This window comes from Muntiacus reevesi, chromosome 4 (genome assembly GCF_963930625.1).
Source record: "Muntiacus reevesi chromosome 4, mMunRee1.1, whole genome shotgun sequence".
Lineage (NCBI taxonomy): Eukaryota > Metazoa > Chordata > Mammalia > Artiodactyla > Cervidae > Muntiacus > Muntiacus reevesi.
The window spans coordinates 110,187,234-110,207,728 of record NC_089252.1 but is presented as its reverse complement, the minus strand read 5'-3'; the positions used below and the strand labels follow the sequence as shown (position 1 = coordinate 110,207,728).

Sequence of the window (20,495 nt, the reverse complement as noted above, 5' to 3'; positions counted from 1 at the left end):
TTTAACCAGGTGACAAAGAAAAGCCCCGACTGTCTCAAAGGGAAGGGCGACCTTACAAAGCAGTGCTCCAGGGAACCCCCTCAAGCTAGGCTGTCATCCACCCAGAGAGAGGGAAGGCCAGCCTGCAGCCCAGGGGTGCTGTGAGGAGCCGGCTGGAGGAAGCCGGGCCTGGTCGGGGATGGGAGGACGTCCCGACACCCGTGCGGCCGTCAGAACTCTGAAGGGCAGGTGTGAGGAGAAGAGGACGGCCATCCAGCATGCAATGACGCCGTGCGCCAGCGTGAGCACGGGCCGAGATACTGATCACACACAGCAACCCAGGCACCACCTGAGCCTCGGTGAAGTGTGCATTTCTGACAGGCTCTGGGGACAGAAGCCTCACCCGCTTAGCCATCTGCACAGATGAGGCCGGGCAGACGACGTCAGGAGGTGCAGAGGGATGGGCACAGAATGGATGCCACCTGAGCTCCTCGACTCGACACACCTCGCAGCTCCACAAGGAGAGCGGCCCCGGGCTGAGCACCCTCCAGCCCCTCCACAAAGGGCACGGCGTGGCACCTCTCCATGAAGGGCACAGCATGGCACCCAGGGACAGCTGGCCCCGCAGAGCCGCCAGACCTGGGTCTGTTCCCAGCGGGCACGAGGCTGTAACCGCAGAGACCACCTCCTCCACCTCCACACCAAGGCCCAACTGAAGCTTCAGTTTCCAAGCAGGACTGCTCCCTGGCCCTCCAGTCCAAACCCAGCCCCCGCCAGGCCTCCATTTCGGCAGAGCAACAAAGAATGTACTTCAGAACCAGAGCTCTCGTTCGGGGCTCCTGGGATGGACCCAGGAGTTCCGTGAGCACCCTGCCCAACTCACATCTCTTCTCAAAAGTGTATCTACTATCATCACCTCATCACTGTTAGGGGAGAGGATGCACGGCTTTCAGATTTCACAGAATCTGAACCCCCTCAGCCCTGCATGCCTCTCTCTCCTTTGACCTTCCACCAGCTCTGGTAAACCCCCGGCTGGTCTGGTCTCACCCCTCAGCAGGTGAGGCTCACCAGGCAAAACCACCGTGCGCTTCGCCTGGCTGGCCCTCCGTCTGCAGGCCGGCTCTCACTTGCCCTCCCGACTTCCAGCTGAACTCTCCAAGCAGCTATCGCACATCCACCCAGCTCTTTCAAGACCTTGGGTCAGTCTAGCATGTCTGTATCAAGCTCATCGTGCAGTGCATGTATGAGGGGCCCTCAAACCCGCCTCCTCCAGGCTCAAGGCTCTCTTACAGCGGTTTATCTAACAGGCAGGAGCCTAACTCCTGTCGTTCATTCACTGTCCCACTCACGGTCTCGGCTGGGGTTCCCCCAGCAGCAGACCCTGGACACACGGTGTCCTCAGGAGGTGGTGGGAACATGGGGAGGGGAGCAGGGACAGGACAGGGCAAGGAAGGCCACCACCAAGGGTGGGTTGCTGAGCAAGTGACCCTTGTGGATTAACGGTTTAGCTGAGTTACCCCACATAAGGGATGACGGCTGAGGTTACACACCAACTCCTCCTACAGTTACTGGTTGAGGGCAGCTCCTAGCGGGTGTGAATTCTCCGGCACCTCAGGCCTTAGGTGCCAGAGATCTTTGACAAATGAGATGCGGATACTGGTGGCTGGCAGGCAGGCAGGCAGGCACGAACATGGGAGCAGAAGAGGTGGGCAGGGCCTACCACTCACCGCTGAGCCTTACCATAATCCCTGCCTGAAACTCAAGTAAGAAACAGATGTAGAAAGAGACAACACGAGGTATCCTAAGTGGGTGAGGGAGAGCGCCTAAGGGTGGTGGAGTCTGGGTGCCTCTGGGAACAGAGGGAGGGGCCCTCACAGAGTGGGGCTTCTAACGTGGCCCCAGTAAGCCCCAGCTGCTCATGCTCATGCCAAGCGTGACTCCCCTGGAGAGTGGGCTGGACCTGGTAACTTGCTTCTGAGAAACAGAATATAGCAAAATAATGAGCTCTTTATTTCTGAGATTGGGCTACAAAAGACTATGACCCTTAAGGCCATTATGCCAAGTGAAATAAACCAAGCACGAAAAGGCAAACACCACAGGGTTCCACTGAGACAGGCGCCTAAAGGAGCCACACTCAGAGCGTCAGAAAGCGGAAGGATGGTCATCAGAGGTTGGAGAAGGGGGACTACAGAGTTATTGCTTAACTGGTGCAGAGTTTCTGTTTTATCAGATGAAGCTTTACAGAGATGGATGATGGTAATGGTTGTACAGTGTGAATGTATTTAATACCACTGAACTGTACGCTTAAAAACAGTTGAGAGAGGGAATTCCCTCTTAGGACTTGGCACTTTTGCTGCCACAATTTGTTTTAAATGGAAGGAAAAAACAGACTTTGACTCTTCCATGGCCTGGTCCTTACAGCCACCACTCTGGTGACATTAGCCGTATTGTGAGACGCTCCAAAAAGGTCCATGAGGTACAGAACTGAAGGGGCTTCCAGCCAACACCCAGTGAGGGACCAGAGGCCCAGCCCACAGCAGGGGGCGTGCTTCCCTCACTGTCTGACGTGGAAGCAGGCTCTGAGACAACTGCAGCTTCCACGGACAGCGTGAGCAGGAGACCCTGAGCTAGAGGACCCAGATAAGAAAATCAAGTCTCAGCGAGATAACAAGAGTATGCCCAAGGTCACACAGCCTACAGGCAGCAGAAGCAGGATTCAAGCCCGGGGCTGCCCAGCTCCCAACCCATGAGTCCTAAGTGCCAGGGTGGTCCTGACCATGCGGGTCCCATGGAGAACACGGCACAGAAGCGAAGGCCGAGCACAGCAGTGCCGGAGGGGAGCTGAGGTCCTAGGGCCCGAGGGTCTCAGCTGCCACCGTCTCAGCATGAGAGCCCTAACCTGGGCTCCTCGCATTCAGGCTTAGGCCACCACCATCCACGCTGCAGGGCTGGCCCGGAAGCCCAGGCACCCAGGCGGACCGGCGGGCAGGGCCTGGCATGAGGGTCAGGTTTCCATGATGATCCAGTCTAGCAGGGCCAGGCCAGAGCAGGCTGTCTCAGGCTCGCTGTTGCTTTAAACACAATTCCTGAGCCGCCCTGGTGGTCCAGTGGTAAGGAATCCGCCCGTCAATGCAGGAGACATGGGTTTGATCCCTGGTCTGAGAAGATCCCACGTGTGGTGGAGCAGCTAAGCCCGTGGACCACGTCTGTTTAATCTGTGCTCTATAGCCCGAGGGTCCAGGGTGCTGAAATCCGCACACCCTAGCTCTGCAACAGGAGAGGCCACCGCAATGAGAGCCCTGCACACGGCAACTGGAGAAAAGCCAGAGCAGCAACAAAGATACAGCACAGCCAAAAATAAACAAAATTTTTTTAAAAAAAGCTTGTTTAAACACACACACACACACACACACACACACACACACACACACACACTCCTTCACTTACAGAGAAAGCATCCTAGAGCTCCAGGCCCTTTGCCTAAACCCAGGGGCCCCTGACAACACGGTATGGAGCACTCCCATCGCTCAGCTCTTCTGGAGAACTGGGCTCCTGCTCCTTGTTCCCCAGCCCTGGACAGGCAGGGAGTGGCTGTGGGGGGAGGCACAGGGGCCACGCAGGGGTTCACATTCTAGCTCCACCCCCAGCTGTGTGCCTCGGACAAGGGTCTCTACGTTCTCCAAGCCTCAGTCCCTGACATACTGAAGGAAGCGAGGACAGACCCTCAGAGCTCGGCAGATCACTGTGAGGACCGAACAAGACAACACCAGAAACCAGCCAGGAAGGCATGCAGCCCAACGCACGTCAGTTACATCTAGTGGCATCATCATGCCCTAAAGCTCTTATAGCTAGGCTTTCGATCCCTTTAAAATGAACCCCTCTTCCCCTCTCTGGTCCCCTCACCCTCCTCATAGGCACCATCATCTCCATCTCCAAGTTTCTCTAAGACTGACCGTCTTACCACCACTTTCACCATTCGCTACCTCTAAGGGCTCAGCTTCCCACTGCCGAGAGGATTCATTTAATCCTCCAGAGCCCAGGATTTAACTTGGTCCCAACTACCTGATCACCTATCAAGCTCCAAGAAGAAACCCTCACTTCAGACTTCTGTCTCTTAAATGAGCTGTGCTTATTCAACAAGTCATTAAAAAAAAAAACCTTTCTTAAGCATATACTATGTACAAAGGTTGGACAAACCTGAAATGAAACACGGGTCACGGGACAGTGTTCCAGAAGAAACAGACACACATCTGTGAGAGCTGGGGAAACAGGGCTTCCTGAAGAAGGTGACACGTGAACTAACGGGTGACAGATACGGAGAGCATGCCTGGCGCACTTAGAACCTCTGAGCAGAGGAACCCCTGTCCTGCCCTCCGCTCTGGCCAGATGTAAGCAAGGACGGTGGTGACAGCCAGACTCATTTACAGAACGCCAGTGATGGACCAGACGCCGACCTGAATTTGCATCCTTTCACTTAATCCTGTGACAATTGTAATGCAGGCATAATTATTATCCCCATTTTACGAATGTGGAAACTAAGATACAGAGTTGTTACATAACCTGCCCAAGGTCACACAGCTGAGAAACGGGAAGTCTTTACCTTTCTGCTTTGCTCTGGTGAAAACACCCCTCCTCCCAGTGGGAAATGACCTCCCCGCACCCCTACATGGGGGTGACCAGTGACTCCAATACAGGTCAGGCCTAACCCAGAGCACAAGATGCTGGCAGAGTTGATTACAGTCCTTTCTGGAGGACACACAGAGGCCCAACCTCAGGGTGCAGCCTCCATCCCACTGCAGGAACATGTCAGTAAAAGGGGAGAAGAGGGCTACACAGAGAGATACCTCCAGCACACAGAAAGAATTATAACTCAGTAAAAGAAATTCATCACCCACACATCTGTGGACACCTTACCTTTGACAAAAGAGGCAAGAATATACAAAGGAGAAAAGACAGTCTCTTCAATAAGTGGTGCTGAGAAAACTGGACAGCCACCTGTAAAAGGATGAAACTACAACACTTCCTAATGCCATATACAAAGATAAACTCAAAATGGATTACAGACCTAAATGTAACACCAGAAACTATAAAACCCTTAAGAGGAAACTTAGGCAGAACACTCTTTGACATAAATCACAGCAAGATCTTCTATGACCCATGTCCTAGAATGATGGAAATAAAAACAAAAATAAATGGGACCTAATTAAACTTAACAGCTTCTGCACAGCAAAAGAAACTATAGGTCCTCATCAAAATATCTGCAAACAATCAAAGCTGGAGAGGACGTGCAGAAAAGGGAAACCTCTTGCACTGTTGATGGCAATGTAAATTGATACAGCCACTGTGGAGAACAGTATGGAACTTTTCTTTCAAAACTAAGAATAAAACTACCATGTGACCCAAAAATTCCACTACTGGGCATACACTCTGAAAAAACCACAACTGAAAGTGACACCTGTATCCCAATGCTCAGTGCACTACTTACAACAGCCAAGACATGGAAGCAACCTGATGTCCACTGACAGGTGAACGAATAAAGAGCTTGTGGTCCACATATACAACAGAATATTCCTCAGCCACAAAAAGGAACAAATCTGAGTCAGTTCCAGTGAGGTGCATGAATCTAGGGCCTGTTATTCAGAGTGAAGTCAAAAAGAGAAAAACAAGTATCATATAGCAATGCATATATATGGAATCTAGAAAAATGTTACAGATGAACCCATTTGTAGGGGAGCAATAGAGATGCATGGGAGATGAGTCATGTATCTTACTAGTCATGCCCTCATCTCCCATGTTAGTAAGGCTATGCTCAAAATCCTTCAAGGTAGGCTTCAGCATTATGTGAAATGAGAACTTCCAAATTTGTAAGCTGGGTTTAGAAAGGCAGAGGAACCAGAGATCAAATTGCCAACATCCTCTGGATCATAGAGAAAGCAAGGGAATTCCAGAAAAACATTTACCTCTGTTTCACTGACTACACTAAAGCCTTTAACTGCGTGGATCATAACAAACTGTGGAAAACTCTTAAAGAGATGAGAATACCAGATCATCTTACCTGTCTCCTGGGAAACCTGTATGCAGGTCAAGAAGCTACAATCAGAACCTTGTATGGAACAACTGACTGTTTCAAGACTGAGAAAGGAGTATGACAAGGCTGTTTATTGTCAGTCTGCTTATTTAAACTATACAGAGCACATCACTCAGAAAGCCAGGCTGAATGAATTACAGCTGGAATCAAGATTGCTGGGAGAAATAGCAACAACCTCCAGTATGGAGATGACACTACTTTAATGGCAGAAGGCAAAGAGGAACTTTATAAAGACCCTTTTGATAAGGGTGAAAGAGAGTGTAAAAAGTTGGCTTAAAACTCAATATTAAAAAAACTAAGATCATGGCATCTGGTGCTATGACTTCATGGCAAATAGGAGGGGAAAGGTGGAAGCAGGGACACATTTCCTCTTCTTGGGCTCCAAAATCACTGCAGATGGTGACTGCAGCCATGAAATTAGATGACTGCTTCTTGGCAGGAAAGCTATGACAAACCTAGACAGTGTGTTTAAATGGAAAGACATCACTTTGCTGACAAAGGTCCATATAGTCAAGGCTGTGGTCTTTCCAGTAGACAGGTATGGATGTGAGAGCTGGCCCATAAAGAAGACAGAACACAGAAGAATTGATGCCTTTGAACTGTGGTACTAAAGACTCTTGAGCATCCCTTGGACAGCAAGAAAATCAAACCAGTCAATCTTAAAGGAAATCAACCCTTCATTGGAAAGACTGATGCTAAAGCTGAAGCTCCAATACATTGGCCACCTGATGTGTAGAGCTGACTCAGTGGAAAAGACCCTGAGAGGAGGAGATGATTGGGTGGCATCACCGATTCAATAAACATGAACTTGGGGAAACCCTGGGAGATGGTAACGGACAGGGAAGCCTGGCATGCTGCAGTCCATGGGGTTGCAAAGGGTCAACACAGCTTGGCAACTGAACAACAACGGAGACGCAGACATAGAGAACAGACCTACGGACACAGCGGGGGAAGGTGAGGGTGGGAGGAGTTGAGAGAGTAGCACTGAAATACACACATTTCCGTATATACAACAGCCACTGGGACGTTGCTGTATAAGACAGGGAGCGCACCAGCGCACTGTAACCGCTTAGAGCGCTGGGATGGGGGGAGGTGGGAGGGAAGCTCACGAGGGCGGGCACATATGCCTACCTACGGCTGACTCTGTTGATGTATGGCAGAAACCAATACAACGCTGTAAAGCAATTATCCTCCAACTAAAAATACATTTTTAAAGTAAAGGCTATAAGCTTCACACGGAAAGAACAGGGACATTGCAGTTATCCTGCAACAATTCTAAATATAAACTCTTGTTTCTTAAGTGGGGGAAAAATCACTTAAGAGGCAAAAATGCCAGTTAAAACTAAATATCCTTCTGACTTACTTCACTCTGTATAATGGGCTCCAGTTTCATCCATCTCATTAGAACTGATTCAAATGAATTCTTTTTAACGGCTGAGTAATATTCCATGGTGTATATGTACCACAGCTTCCTTATCCATTCATCTGCTGATGGGCATCTAGGTTGCTTCCATGTCCTGGCTATTATTACAGTATACTAACACATATATACGGAATTTAGATAGATGGTGGCGATAACCCTATATGCAAAACAGAAAAAGAGACACAGAAATACAGAACAGACTTTTGAACTCTGGGGGAGAACGTGAGGGTGGGATGTTTTGAAAGAACAGCATGTATATTATCTATGGTGAAACGGACCACCAGCCCAGGTGGGATACATGAGTCAGGTGCTCGGGCCTGGTGCACTGGGAGGACCCTGAGGAGTAGGGTGGGGAGGGAGGTGGGAGGGGGGATCGGGATGGGGAATACATGTAACTATATGGCTGATTCATGTCAATGTATGACAAAACCCACTGAAATGTTGTAAAGTGATTGGCCTCCAACTAATAAAATAATATTAAAAAAAAAAAAAAAAAAAAAAAAAAAAAAAAAAAACTTAACATGCATGCAAAAAAAAAAAAAAAAAAAAAAAAAAAAAAAAAACTAAATATCCCTGAAAACTTGCACCTATCCATGTTTAACATGTTAGTTAAGAAGAACGATAAACTATTCTCTTGGTACAAATTCCTTTCTAAGACACAATAAACAAGAAACAGGGAAAGTTTGTTAGAGAAAGTGCTAGCATTTAATCCTTTTGAAAATTTATCTTTTTTTTTCTTTTTGTAAAATCAATGCAAGTCTATTGTAATACGCAACCTAAAAGTATAAGTGTTGTTTACATTTTAATGGATTTGATACTAGTTTTTTCTACACACCAGGGCTTCCCTGGTTGCAAGGCAGGAGAGCTGGTTTTGATCCCTGGGTTGGGAAGATTCCCTGCAGTAGGAAATGGCAACCCACTCCAGAATTCTTGCCTGGAGAACTCTATGGACAGAGGACTAATACTTTTCCTATGCATATATTTTTTAAATGGTTGGTATAATATATGTACTGTTTTATCTTCAGCTTTTCTTACTTAATCTACTTTGTTGAGCTTAAAAATCTATTTAATGGGTACATTCAAGTTTATGTGTGTAGTATAATTTAGTCATTTCTCTATTTAAAGGATAGTTAGATTATTGCATTTTTTCCATTATCAATACACTTCTTTGAATAGCTTTGCATATTAAAAAAAAATCCACACAACTCAGTTCAAAATGAGCAAATTATTGAAACACTTCACAAAGGAAGATGTGCAAATACAACAAGACCTCAACAATAATCATCTGGAAAATACAAATTTAAAACCACAACTAAGCACCTCCCTGGTGGTCCAGTGGTTAAGAATTCACCTGCCAATGCAGGAGACATGGGTTCAAACCCTGGTCCAGGAAGATTCCAGATCCTGCAAGGCAATGACGCCTGTGCGCCACAACTACTGAGCCTGATCGCCACAACTACCAAGACCCGAGCACTCTAGGGTCTGCGCTCCACAAGGAGAGAAGTCACCACAACGAGAAGCCCACATGCTGCTCCTAGAAAGCAGCCTCCACTCAAAGAAACTAGAGAAAGCCCACTCACAGCAATGGAGACCCAGCACAACCAAAAATAAAATAAATAAAATTCTTAAAAAAGAAAACCACAGCTAGATGGTTCCATACTTCTGTAAAAAAGACTAAAACAAAAAACCACACACAAAAAAACCCCTGATGGTACCAAGAACTTTAGAGCACAAAGACTTGAACTTTATGGAAATTTTAAAAATACTTCAGGAGACTGACAGATGTGAAAAGAATGACACCTGACCTCTGCAGTCTTCCTTCTAAAATCCCACAAGCTGAGACTAGTCTAGAGAGACAGAAACAAATCCCCGCTTGAGGAACACTCCTCGAAACTGTCAAGGTCATCGAGAGCAAGGCAAGTCTGAGAAACTATCACCGGGCAAAGTAAGGAAACAGATTTCCTTAGCTTGTCCCCATGTCCTTTCTCTCTCCCGAGATCCCATCCAGGATACCATGTTACATATAGCTGTCCCGTCTTGGGAGGCTTCTTTCGACTGGGAGAGTTTCTTGGACTCTTTTTTTTTCTGATGACCTTGACAGTCGTGAGGAGTGCTGGTCAGGACTGTGTAGACCACTCCTCACAGATTTATCTGATGTTCTTCTCATGATCAGACTGGGATTACGGTGTTTGCGAAGGAAGACCATAGAGGCAAAGCACCCTTCTTGTCACACATCAAGGTACACACCGTCAACCTGATGGTGACCCCGAACACCGTGTCGAGAGCCACCTGTCAGGGTCTCCACTGGAAAGCAACTCTCTCCTCCCCTTTCCACTTGGCACTTTCTGGAAGGAAGTCACTGTGCACAGTCCACAATGAAGGAAGGGGGATTATATTCTACCTCTCTGAGGGCAGAGCTGCTACATAAATTCAGAATGTTTTGCTCAGATTTGTCTATTCTCCTCCACTTAGTTATTCAATCATATGGACTCAGCTATGTATTTATTTTGTCACAAAATGTATCTTCTTTTTCAGCACTGACCACTGGGAGTTCCTGGGTTGGCTCCTGTGTGCTGTTGACAAAAGAACCACATCTCCATCTTCTCTTCCCAGGCACCCTCCGTCTCCTCCTGGGCAGTGAGGCTCCATGTGTCCCCACGATCATTCTGCCAGGCACACTGAAGACATGCAATAAACGTGCTGGATAATAAAGGAATGGATGAGGAATGAAGGACATCTGCTTCCTGCTGTGAGCAGCAGACACATGTGCTGTGCTGCCCAGGGCCTGCACTTCCTAATCTTCCTTTGGAAACAGCCTCTCTCATCCCCAGTGCGGTGATGAGGCCAACCAGCAAAGCATCTCCCTACTCACAGGGTCTTGGGTTGGGGCAGGCAGGTAACCCCATGCAGAGCCAAGTGGGTACCCACAGGGCTGAATCTGCTGTAGCCCCTATTAGGGAGAGGACAGTGAGCTGACCCAGAGTGGGTGTAGTTGAGGGACGGACTCCTTCTGAGGCCTAATCCATACTGTCCGTTAGTAAGTCCTGCCTGCGGGTGAGCTCTATGACCCCAAAATGCCCTTTTCACTTCCTCTGGTTTTGGTTGAGTTTTCAGTTCCTCATAATTAAAGCAATCCTTACAAGTCCTGCATTGCTGACCTTTACTGTTACAACAGTCAATCCTGGTGAGGTGACTGACCCTGGAGAGGCCTGACACCAGCTGACTGAGCCAGGGCCTGCGTCTCTTTCTCTTTCAGGGGCTGCGCACCCCAATGAGAAAGAGAAACCCTCAAGCTATTTTGTACCCCCACACTATCATCATCCCAGGCCAAAAGAGGACATCAAGGAAGTGGAAAAGGTTCACAAGCGAGCGAGCCCCTGACCGTGTACAGACCCCTGACTGTACCATCAGGCCCACTGACCTCTACTAGTCACAAAACACTCACACACAGACTCCCCCACTGTGACCAGGAACCACCAACTCCATTATGTGGTAAAACCCCACCAGGAGGTTAATGGAGGGACTTTCCTCGTGGTCCAGCGGTTAAGAATTCACCTTCCAATACAGGGGATGCAGTTTCGATCCCTAGTCGAGGAACTAAGACCCTACAGGCTGCTGGGCAACTAAGCTCGTTCACCTCACTAGAGAGAAGCCCACAGGCTGCAATGAAGACCCAGTGGAGCCACAAATAAAAACTTTTTTTAAGAAAGAGTAAAGGAGACAAAAGGCTTGACCCCACAGTGAGCCAAGTATCAAGCTGAGACATGAAGCTATGAACTGGTTTCCGCCTCATCAGCTCACCCTAACCTTCGTGGCTGAGTACCACTGAGCCTGTGTTCTGCGCTTCCTCCTGAAACCATGTGTAGTCATAACAAACAGCTATCTAACCAGATATGTCTCTGCTTTAGCAACATTAGAGCAAAGTTGACATCAAGCTACCTGGCTGCTACATTACCCGGAAAGGCAACAGGAAGGAATGTGCAATCACTGGCACAGAGAGGGTGGGAGAAGAGGAGCTCTGTGCCCTGAGCTGGGCTCTGCTCCTCAGCAACAGACGCAGCAAGCCTGGCACCAGCCCACGGGACCAGGGCCTGCACACGAGGGAAGAACACATCAGCCACAGCTGGCAGCTACAAGCTGGCGGGACGAGCTCATCATTCCCTGCAAGGTTTCCAAACAATGAGTCCAGAGTTCCCGAGAGTTATGTCCCGCAGCCCAGACCCTCGCCTGGAGAGCCCATGTCTTCCTGGTTTATATTCGTGCTCAGCTCAGAGACAGCTGGCTGAGGACAGCACAACTCAGAAGCAGCAGGGGGCTTCAGGTCAGCAGATCTGGAGTTCTAAGCCAGGGCTGACCCCGTGACAGCTAAACCGAAACTGAGGCACACTGTCACTCTGGGCCCCAGCTTCCTCAACTGCACAACAGGTAAACACACAGAACCTGCACGCTTTCCCTGACTGCACTGTGAGGACAAAATAGCACCTGCCAGATCTGAAAAAGCTAAGTGCTCACTGCAAATATTAAATGGTGATGGGACTTGGAAGACAAAACATTCTCTGGGGATACTCTACGGCTCCTGTAACCACCTGGGCTCAAGGAGGGGAGGTCCTGTTGGCCAAGGCACTGCCTGGCCCGAGCACCCACAGCATGGGCCCAGACCCAGCTGGCTGCAGCTAGGGCAACCACAACTCCAGCTTCTCTAGGACAGTCACCTTCCTTCCGTATCGTTCAGTGTTTCCTTTCAAAACAAGAATGTGTAACTGGATGTACTATTAAATGTAAGCTAAATGCTTCCAGTGCCTTTTAAAGTGGTTCAAGTATTCGCCCATCAGAAGCTCACCACCCCCCTCCACACAGAAGCCCCGCCGTGGCCAAGCCGCAGCCAGCGCCCAGGGCGCTCCTCGGGGCACGATGAGCACCTACCCACTCTGGCTGCTCGCTGGGCTCTCCAGGCTTACGGTCAGAGGTCAGAGGCGGGGGCGAGTACTCTTTCACAGGAGTGGTGAATTCCACGGGTCCTGTTCCTGGCAAGGGCAGCTTCAGCAGCGGGTAGCTGGGATGGACAAAAGGAGAGAAGAGTCAGGACATGATGGCAGGCAGAATCCATGCTGAGACAATAGTGACGCGGGAACCACTGCAGCTGCACGCACCTCCTATGCTAGGAGAACTGCACGAATGTACACAATACTAGTCACCAAACTTCAGGGCTACAAGGAAACTCAGGAGCCTCTAAATTAGAATTTTCAAGCTCCTTTTTAGTCACAGGGAACCCAATTCATAAACTACTTAATGAAATAGATTACTGGCTGAAAATTTTTAGAGATGTAATAAAGGCAAGAGGCTAAACAAACTTCTGGTCATATTGGACACACGAAAGACAAGAAAAAACTAGGGAAGGACTTCCTCAGTGGCCTAGTAGTTAAGACTCCATGCTTCCACTGCAGGGGACAAGGGTTCGATCCCTGGCCAGGGAAGTTCCACATGCCAGGGAGTGTGGTCAAAAAAGAAAAAAAAGCAAAAACAAAAACCAGGAAACCAAAAATCCTACCCACTGAAGCATCCTGATTCAGACTGCTGAGCAAATTGCTCCAGTTTAAAAGAACAGACCATAAAGATTGTGTATAATACATTGAGAGTATGGTCTAGCATGGTTCCTAGACCAGGCTGAATGGAAATCAATGGATCCACCACTGGTGAAGGAAAAAGCTTGGACTAACATCAAAAAGTTGGCAAACGGATGTGCTTCTGATTCCGATTTCATGTCTTTAAAATTTTTTTTTTTTTTTTAGAACTTCCCTGGTGGTCCAATGATTAAGACTCTGAGCTTCGGGAGTCTGCAGTAAGTGCAGGTTCCACCCCTGGTCAAGGAAGTTCTGCATGCCGCATGTGGCCAAAAAAAAAGAAATTTTAAACTTAGAATTAAGTTTTATGTAATACAAAGCACAAGTCTTAAGCATACAGTGAATGCAATGAATATTTACAGATGCATCCACCTGTGTAGCCACTAGGTAGACCAAGCTACAAAATATTTTTAGAACCTCAGAAGGTGGCCTTGTGCGCTAGTGAAGGGCATCATCTACCACAAACTACTATCAGAATTCCTATAATCACAAATTAGCTCTGCTTGTTTCTTCTGGCATATAACTGAAATCACCCATTCCGCTGTGCACTCCTCTGTGACTGGCTGTTTCAACTTACATCTACCGGATTTATCCATGCTAGTGCATGTAGTTTCATTTATACGCACTGTTTCGTGCATATACACTAGTCCACCAAATGAACATATTACAGTGCATTTATCTATTCTAGTGTTGAGGAGGAACATTTGGCTCTTTCCAGCTGAAACTATTAAGAAGAGAAATTATGGAAATTTTTATGTATACACTCATTCTTATGTAAGCACTCATTTCTGTAAGGTATATCCCTTGAACAAAATGGCTGGGTTGTGGAGCATACATGTTTGGCTTTGTGGATAACACCAGTTTTCCAAAGTACTTATTTGAATTTATGCTCCCGCTGGCAGCGTGATGGGAGTTTCAACTGCTCCACCTCTTGACCTTGTCAGTCCAATTAACTGGAACCATTTAGAGGAGAAGGTACTGGTATAGCTCTGTGGTTTCAATATACAGCAAACACTGTATGCTTATCTTTCATATGCTTATTGGCCACCTGGATAATTTCCATGTATTTCCAATTTTCCTTCCTTTCTTGATTTTTAGTTTCATTCCACTGTCACTGGAAAAGATCCTCTGTATGATTTCAGTCTTTCTAAATTTATTGAGACTTGTGATCTAACACAGGGTCTGGCCTGGAGAATGTTCGATGTTCACTTGGGAAGAATGTGTACTAGTTTCGTTGGTTTCACTGTTGCTCAGGTCCTCCATCTTCCTTGTTGGTCTTGTCTGGTTGTATCCATCACTGAAAGCGGAGACCCACTGTCACCGGAGAACTGTGTATTTCTCTTTTCAATTCTGTCCATTTTTGCTTTATATATTTTAGGCATCTGCTGTTAAGTGTTAAGAGGTTTATAATCATTACACCCTCCTGTTATACTGAAGCATATATAGTGTCAACATATCAATATATCATCAATATATAGTGTCCTCCTTCTTTGTCTCTAATAAACTTTTTAATGTTGCTTGATAACAATATAGCCACGTCTGCTCTCTTTTGGGTACCGTTTAGCATGGAACATCATTTTCCATCCTTTTACTTGCAAGCTCTTTGTGTTCTAACACCCAAAGCGTAGTGTGTTACACTACAGTGTCTCCCCAGAGCTTGCAGGCCCACTGAGCCCACACACTCTAGAACCCGTGCACGGCAACAAGAAGAGAAGCTTGTGTGCCGCAAGCCAGGGCCCAGGTGTCGCAACAAAGACCCAGCGCAGCCAAAAGCAGCACGCAGACACTCTTCTTAAACATACAAACTGTGCTGCCTTTTTAGCTGTCGCACTGGGTCTTTGTTGCCACACACATGCTTTCTCTAGTCCCAGCGAGCTGGGGCTACTCTTCTTTGCAATTCCCAGGCTTCTCATCGCTGTTGTGGAAAACGGGCTCTAGGTCTGCGGGTCTCAGGAGTTGCAGCTCACAGGCTCAGCAGTTGTGGCTTGTGGGCCTAGCTGCTCCTCGGCATGTGGGGTTTTCCCACGGCATTTACAATCTTCCTGGACCTGTGTCCCCTGCATGGCAGGCAGATTCTTTTTTTTTTTTTTTAACTATTTTAAATAATTTATGCATAAAAATTTACCTCACAAATAGAAGGAATTTCAATATATAATTAGGTAAAATGTTATAAACATAATTTAATAATTATTTTTGCTAGCAACAGATCCTTGGTCCCAGGTAATCCAAGGGATTATATTGGTAATCCAAGGCACTTTAAGCAATCAAGTAGGAATTTTGTATATAACTGGATCTGGATTTTTCAAATGTGTGGAGAGCGACAGAATTTTTAATGGTATTTTCATACATTTTCAATGGTATTTTTTTTATTAGCAGTTATTAATCAGACCCTTAAGGGAAAAAACTTTCAAAAAATAATCCTTGAAAAAGGTTTAAATTTAAACCCATTAACTTCATAGGGTTTCTATTTAGTCATATATCCCTTTTAAATGTCAGACTGTCAGGCTTCCTTTCCGAAGGGCGTGTAACAGTGCCTATAACAGAGAATAAAACTATTTCTAAATATTTTTAAATTGTCTAAAATACAATTTTATGTAAATGGTAAGAATTAATTTGGGAAATCAAAAATTGATTGTAATTAAATAGAAAATTATAGTGTTACACTGAATACACTTTATGTTTTTGGCCTATGATAAGAAAGACACAGGTTGCTGTACATCAGGAAGTAAAAAAAATATATAAATTAAGTTGGAGCTTGAGAGGCTAGCTCTGTTCAGAATCAGTGTTGATTTAAAAATCAATGCAAGTTTAAACAAACATGCTTTGCTTTACCAACACGACGTGCATAACACTAAGACGGAGTAAGGACTGCAAAAAAAAAACCAAAAAGGAGCTTCCAGCCTGTGTGTGGACGTGAAGAGGAGTGCACAGAAACACAGATCTGGACAGGCAGATTTTTAACCACGAAAAACCAGGGAAGTCTAGATTCTTTTAAAAATCAAATTGTCTTTTAGTAGGAGAGTTTGATCCACTTACATTTAATGTGACTACTGACAGGGAAGGATTTACTTGTGCCGTCCAGCTATTTGTTTTCTGTCTGTCAAGTGATTTTTGCTCATCAATTCCTCCATTGCTTTAAAAAAAAAAAAAAAAAACAGGGAGGGGGTTGATTTTTTTTTGTAGTGTGCCAGTTTGATTGACTTCTACTTTCCTGTTCTATATATCTTAGAAGTTATTTTCTTAGTGGTTACCTTGAAAGCGAAAGTCACTCAAAGTCGTGTCCGACTCTTTGCGACCCCATGGACTATACAGTTCACAGAATTCTCCAGGCCAGAATACTGGAGCGGGTAGCCTTTCCCTTCTCCAGGGGATCTTCCCAACCCAGGGATGAAACCCAGGTCTCCCTCATTGCAGGTGGATTCTTTACCAGTTGAGCTACAAGGGAAGCCTGTGGTTACTTTGGGAATTCTATTATTAACAACTTACAGGACTTCCCTGGTGGTTCAGTGGTTATTAAGAATCCACTGCTAATGCAAGGAACATGAGTTCAATCCTTGGTCCAGGAAGATTCCACATGCTGCAGGAAACTACTGGGCCCACGTGCCATAACCACTGAAGCCCGGCACCCTGGAGCCTGTGCTCTGTAACAAGTGAACCCAGTGCAGGGAGAAGGCCACAAATGACAACAAAAACGCAGCACAGCCAAAAATTAAAAAAAAACAACAAAACCTTGTAACAATCTAGACTGAACAGTATTATTACAGAGGAGTTCAAAAGCAAATCTGAACAGGTAGAAGAAAGGATCAGCAATCATGAAAATAAGACAAATGAAATTAAGCGGACTGACAGCCTAGCTTCTATAGTACACACTCTGACAGTTCATCCTGGTCTTCCCCCTTTTATATTGTTACTGTCACAGATTATGCTTTATACATTTATTCTCATTAATATAGCTTTTATGTTATATTTAATACACTTGCCCTTTAAATCACAAGAGACAAAGAAAGAAATTACAAACCAAACCGAAAGCACAGCAATACTGATCATCTTACTAGTGTTTATTTCCTATTATGGGTTCAACCTGTAGGGCAGGTCCAGCGGTAACAAATTTGCTCAGCTTTTGTTTATCTGAAAATGCCTCAATTTCTCCTTCATTACCGAAGTACAGTTTTGCAGAAGATAGAACTCTTGGTTGAGTTTTTTCCTTTCAGGACTTTAAATGCCTCCATAATGAAAAAGCGGACTTAAAACTCAACATTCAAAAAGCTAAGATCACGGCATCCAGGTCCATTATGTCATGGTAAATACTTGGGGAAAAAATGGAAGCGGTAAGAGGTTTTATTTTGGGGGGCTCCGAAATCACTCAGATGGTGACTGCAGCCATGAAATTAAAAGACGCTTGCTCATTGGAAGAAAAGCTATGACCAACCTGGATAGCATATCGAAAAGCAGAGACATTACTTTGCCAACAAAGGTCCGTATAGTCAAAGCTATGGTTTTTCCAGTAGTCATGTATGGGTGTGAGAGTTGGACTGTTAAGAAAGATGAGTGCCGAAGAATTGATGCTTTTGAACCATGGTGCTGGAGAAAATTCTTGAGATTCCCGTGGACTGCAAGGAGATTAAACTAGTCAATCCCAAAGGAAATCAGTCCTGAATATTCATTGAAAGGACTGATGCTGAAGCTGAAATTCCAATACTTAGGCCATCAGCTGCAAAGAACTGACTCATTGGAAAAGACCCTAAAGCTAGGAAAGACCGAAGGCAGGAGGAGAAAGGGACGACAGAGGATGAGATGGTTGGATGGCATCACCGACTTGATGGACATGAGTCTGAGCAAACTCCAGGAGCTGGTGATGGACAGGGAAGCCTGACATGCTTCAGTCCATGGGGTCGCAAACAGTCGGACACGACTGAGTGACCGAACTGAACTGATGATTTCTGAGAGGAAATCAGCCATTAATCTATTGAAAATTCTCTTTATGTGAAGAGTTGCTTCTGTCTTGCTGCTTCCAAAAGCTAAGGTTCACCTGTTTGGAGGCAGGTATCAAGGATTGTCTCTGGACTAGGTACGGTTCTGTAGGGGAGAACTCTGCACAAGGGCTGGGCTGACCCCTGGGTGTAGACAGGAGTCTAGGGCCCAGAGCTAAGGCTGCTGGAGCTCTAGCTCTACTAGAAGATGAAGGCCAGCCATACGTTTTATTTATCTACATTCACTTTCTACACAGTAGCTTCTCACTGTGTAGAAGCTACTAAACTGAAGGCAGCCTGTTTCTCAAAATTTGAAATATTTAAAACATCTGTGAATTCCAGGAGTTTAAACATTCCAGCAAGGAGATCAAATCAGTCAATCCTAAAGGAAATCAACCCTGAATATTCACTGGAAGGACTGATACTGAAGCTTTAATATTTTGGCCACCTGATCTGAAGCGCCAACTCACTGGAAGAGATCCTGATGCTGGGCAAGACTGAGGACAAGAGGCAAACGGGATGACAGAGGATGATATGGTTAGAAAGAATCCACCAACTCAATGGACACAAACTTGAGAAACCTCCAGGAGATAGTAAAGAACCAGGAAGCCTGGCATGCTGCAGTCCATGGGGTCACAAAGACTTGGATATGACTTAGCAACTAAACAAAAACAACAACAAAACATTCTAGCAGGAAAAAAAAGAAGGGTAGCACACCCCAGAGCATCTACTTTCTTAGGATGAAATCTATGAAGAAACAGTCACAGACCTTGAAATGCTTAAAATGGCTCACGGTCATTCTTCAACCTTGCCCTGGAGCCACATACAACTCCCCTTCTGCTCCTGAGGCTCTGCACCTGGCTGAACACTCCTGCCCCTTCTTCAAGATAACTCAGTTTCAAGCCTCAGCTGCAGTATTCCTTCCACAGGAAGTCCTTCCGCTCCCCCCAAAGTCCAGGTTAAGGCCTCTCCTCCTAGGAGCTACCAAAGTGCCCCATGCTCACCCCCAAACGGTCCTTACCGCTGACCGTGAGCCTGCCTGTTTCTGTCTCTCTAACAGTGACAACAGCTTCTAACTATCACTGAGAACCTGTGATGTGCCAACTGCCTTTCACCTTTTTGCTCATTTAAGCCTCACCACAGCCCAATGAGGCATACAGAAGCTATATCCCCCCTCCAAGAAAGCGACAGAACCAGTATGTGAACACAGGCAGTCTGGGCCCAGAGTCCACGCTGTTAACATCACGCTATACTACCTGGTATTACAGTTTTGTTGTTGTTTTTTTTTTTTCCCCCAAAAAATGATCATAAATTTAAATAACCATAAATTCCTTTTAATAGAAGCACAAAAAAAAGATTCTACAGAAATACAAAATGCAAGGTAATCATCACCGTCCATGGCTACCAAATGTGAGACCAAAAGGAATGCTTGGAAGAAAAGTGTTGGGCAATTTTACAAGTAAAAGCACTCACTTTATCAAGGTCAGAAAAAAAAGACTAAAGACAGAAACTGGAGGTTTCTACCACCACACCACTTTGCTTCCGCAAACTCGTTTCTAGGGCCAGATTCTACCATGGCTTACTCTGACCTTACAGGGGCAAAAGGAAGGAACCACGTTTCCAAACCCCTCCCTGAATTTCCTGTCTCAGCTCCACCCATCCAGCTGCTCAGACCAAGCACTCTGAGCTCTCTCACACTCTACACCTGGTGCTCAGAAAAATCCCAAAGGCTCCCCCTTCAAAATACATCCAGACTCAGCCATATCTCACCACCTCCAGGGCTTCCCCTTAGACTGAGCAACAGCTATCAACTCTTATCTGGAGTAATGCACTAGCTTCTCCTCCTGAAATCACTTGTTTCCTCATCAGGTACGAGCACACTCTGAAGCTCCCCACCTCCCAGCCCACACACCTCTCTGCTGCTGTGGCTGCAGAGCCCATGGCTGGCCACCCAACACCTCTCCAGGGCCTGCTGCTGCCCTACCCTTGTTCCCTCTCATCTGATCTCTGGACATGCTGGCTCAATTTCCAACTGTCAGCACTTGCATCTCTTCACCTGAGAGTGTTCCACTGCTGCTGGAGGCCTCTCTGCCTCACAGAGACGGGCCCCAAGTGCCAATTGAGAATTAATGCTAGCCTGAAGCAGCCCAGTAAGTGATTCATGTTATTATTGTATAGATTAGGGGTCAGCAAACTACAGTCCATGTTCTGTATTCATGTGGTAAGTTCAAAGTGATTTTTACATTTTAAAAGGGTTAAGACCAACAAAACCTTCTAGAACTAACACCCCCCCCAAAAAAGATGCCCTTTTCACCATACAGGACTGGAATGCAAAAGTTGGAAGTCAAGAGATACCTGGAGGGGAAAAAAAAAAGAGATACCTGGAGGAACAGGCAAATTTAGCCTTGGAGTAC

The 20,495-nt window shown here is 46.2% G+C and overlaps 1 protein-coding gene across 1 annotated transcript in view; it reads right to left on the bottom strand.

Moving 5' to 3' along the window:
* The window catches only part of SCAP (SREBF chaperone), a 98,347-nt gene that overhangs the window by 14,556 nt on the left and 63,296 nt on the right, over positions 1 to 20,495 (bottom strand). The window contains exon 3 of the mRNA XM_065933834.1: positions 12,414 to 12,543. Within this exon, the coding sequence (XP_065789906.1) occupies positions 12,414 to 12,543 (130 nt within the window). The remainder of the gene's footprint in view (positions 1 to 12,413; positions 12,544 to 20,495) is intronic.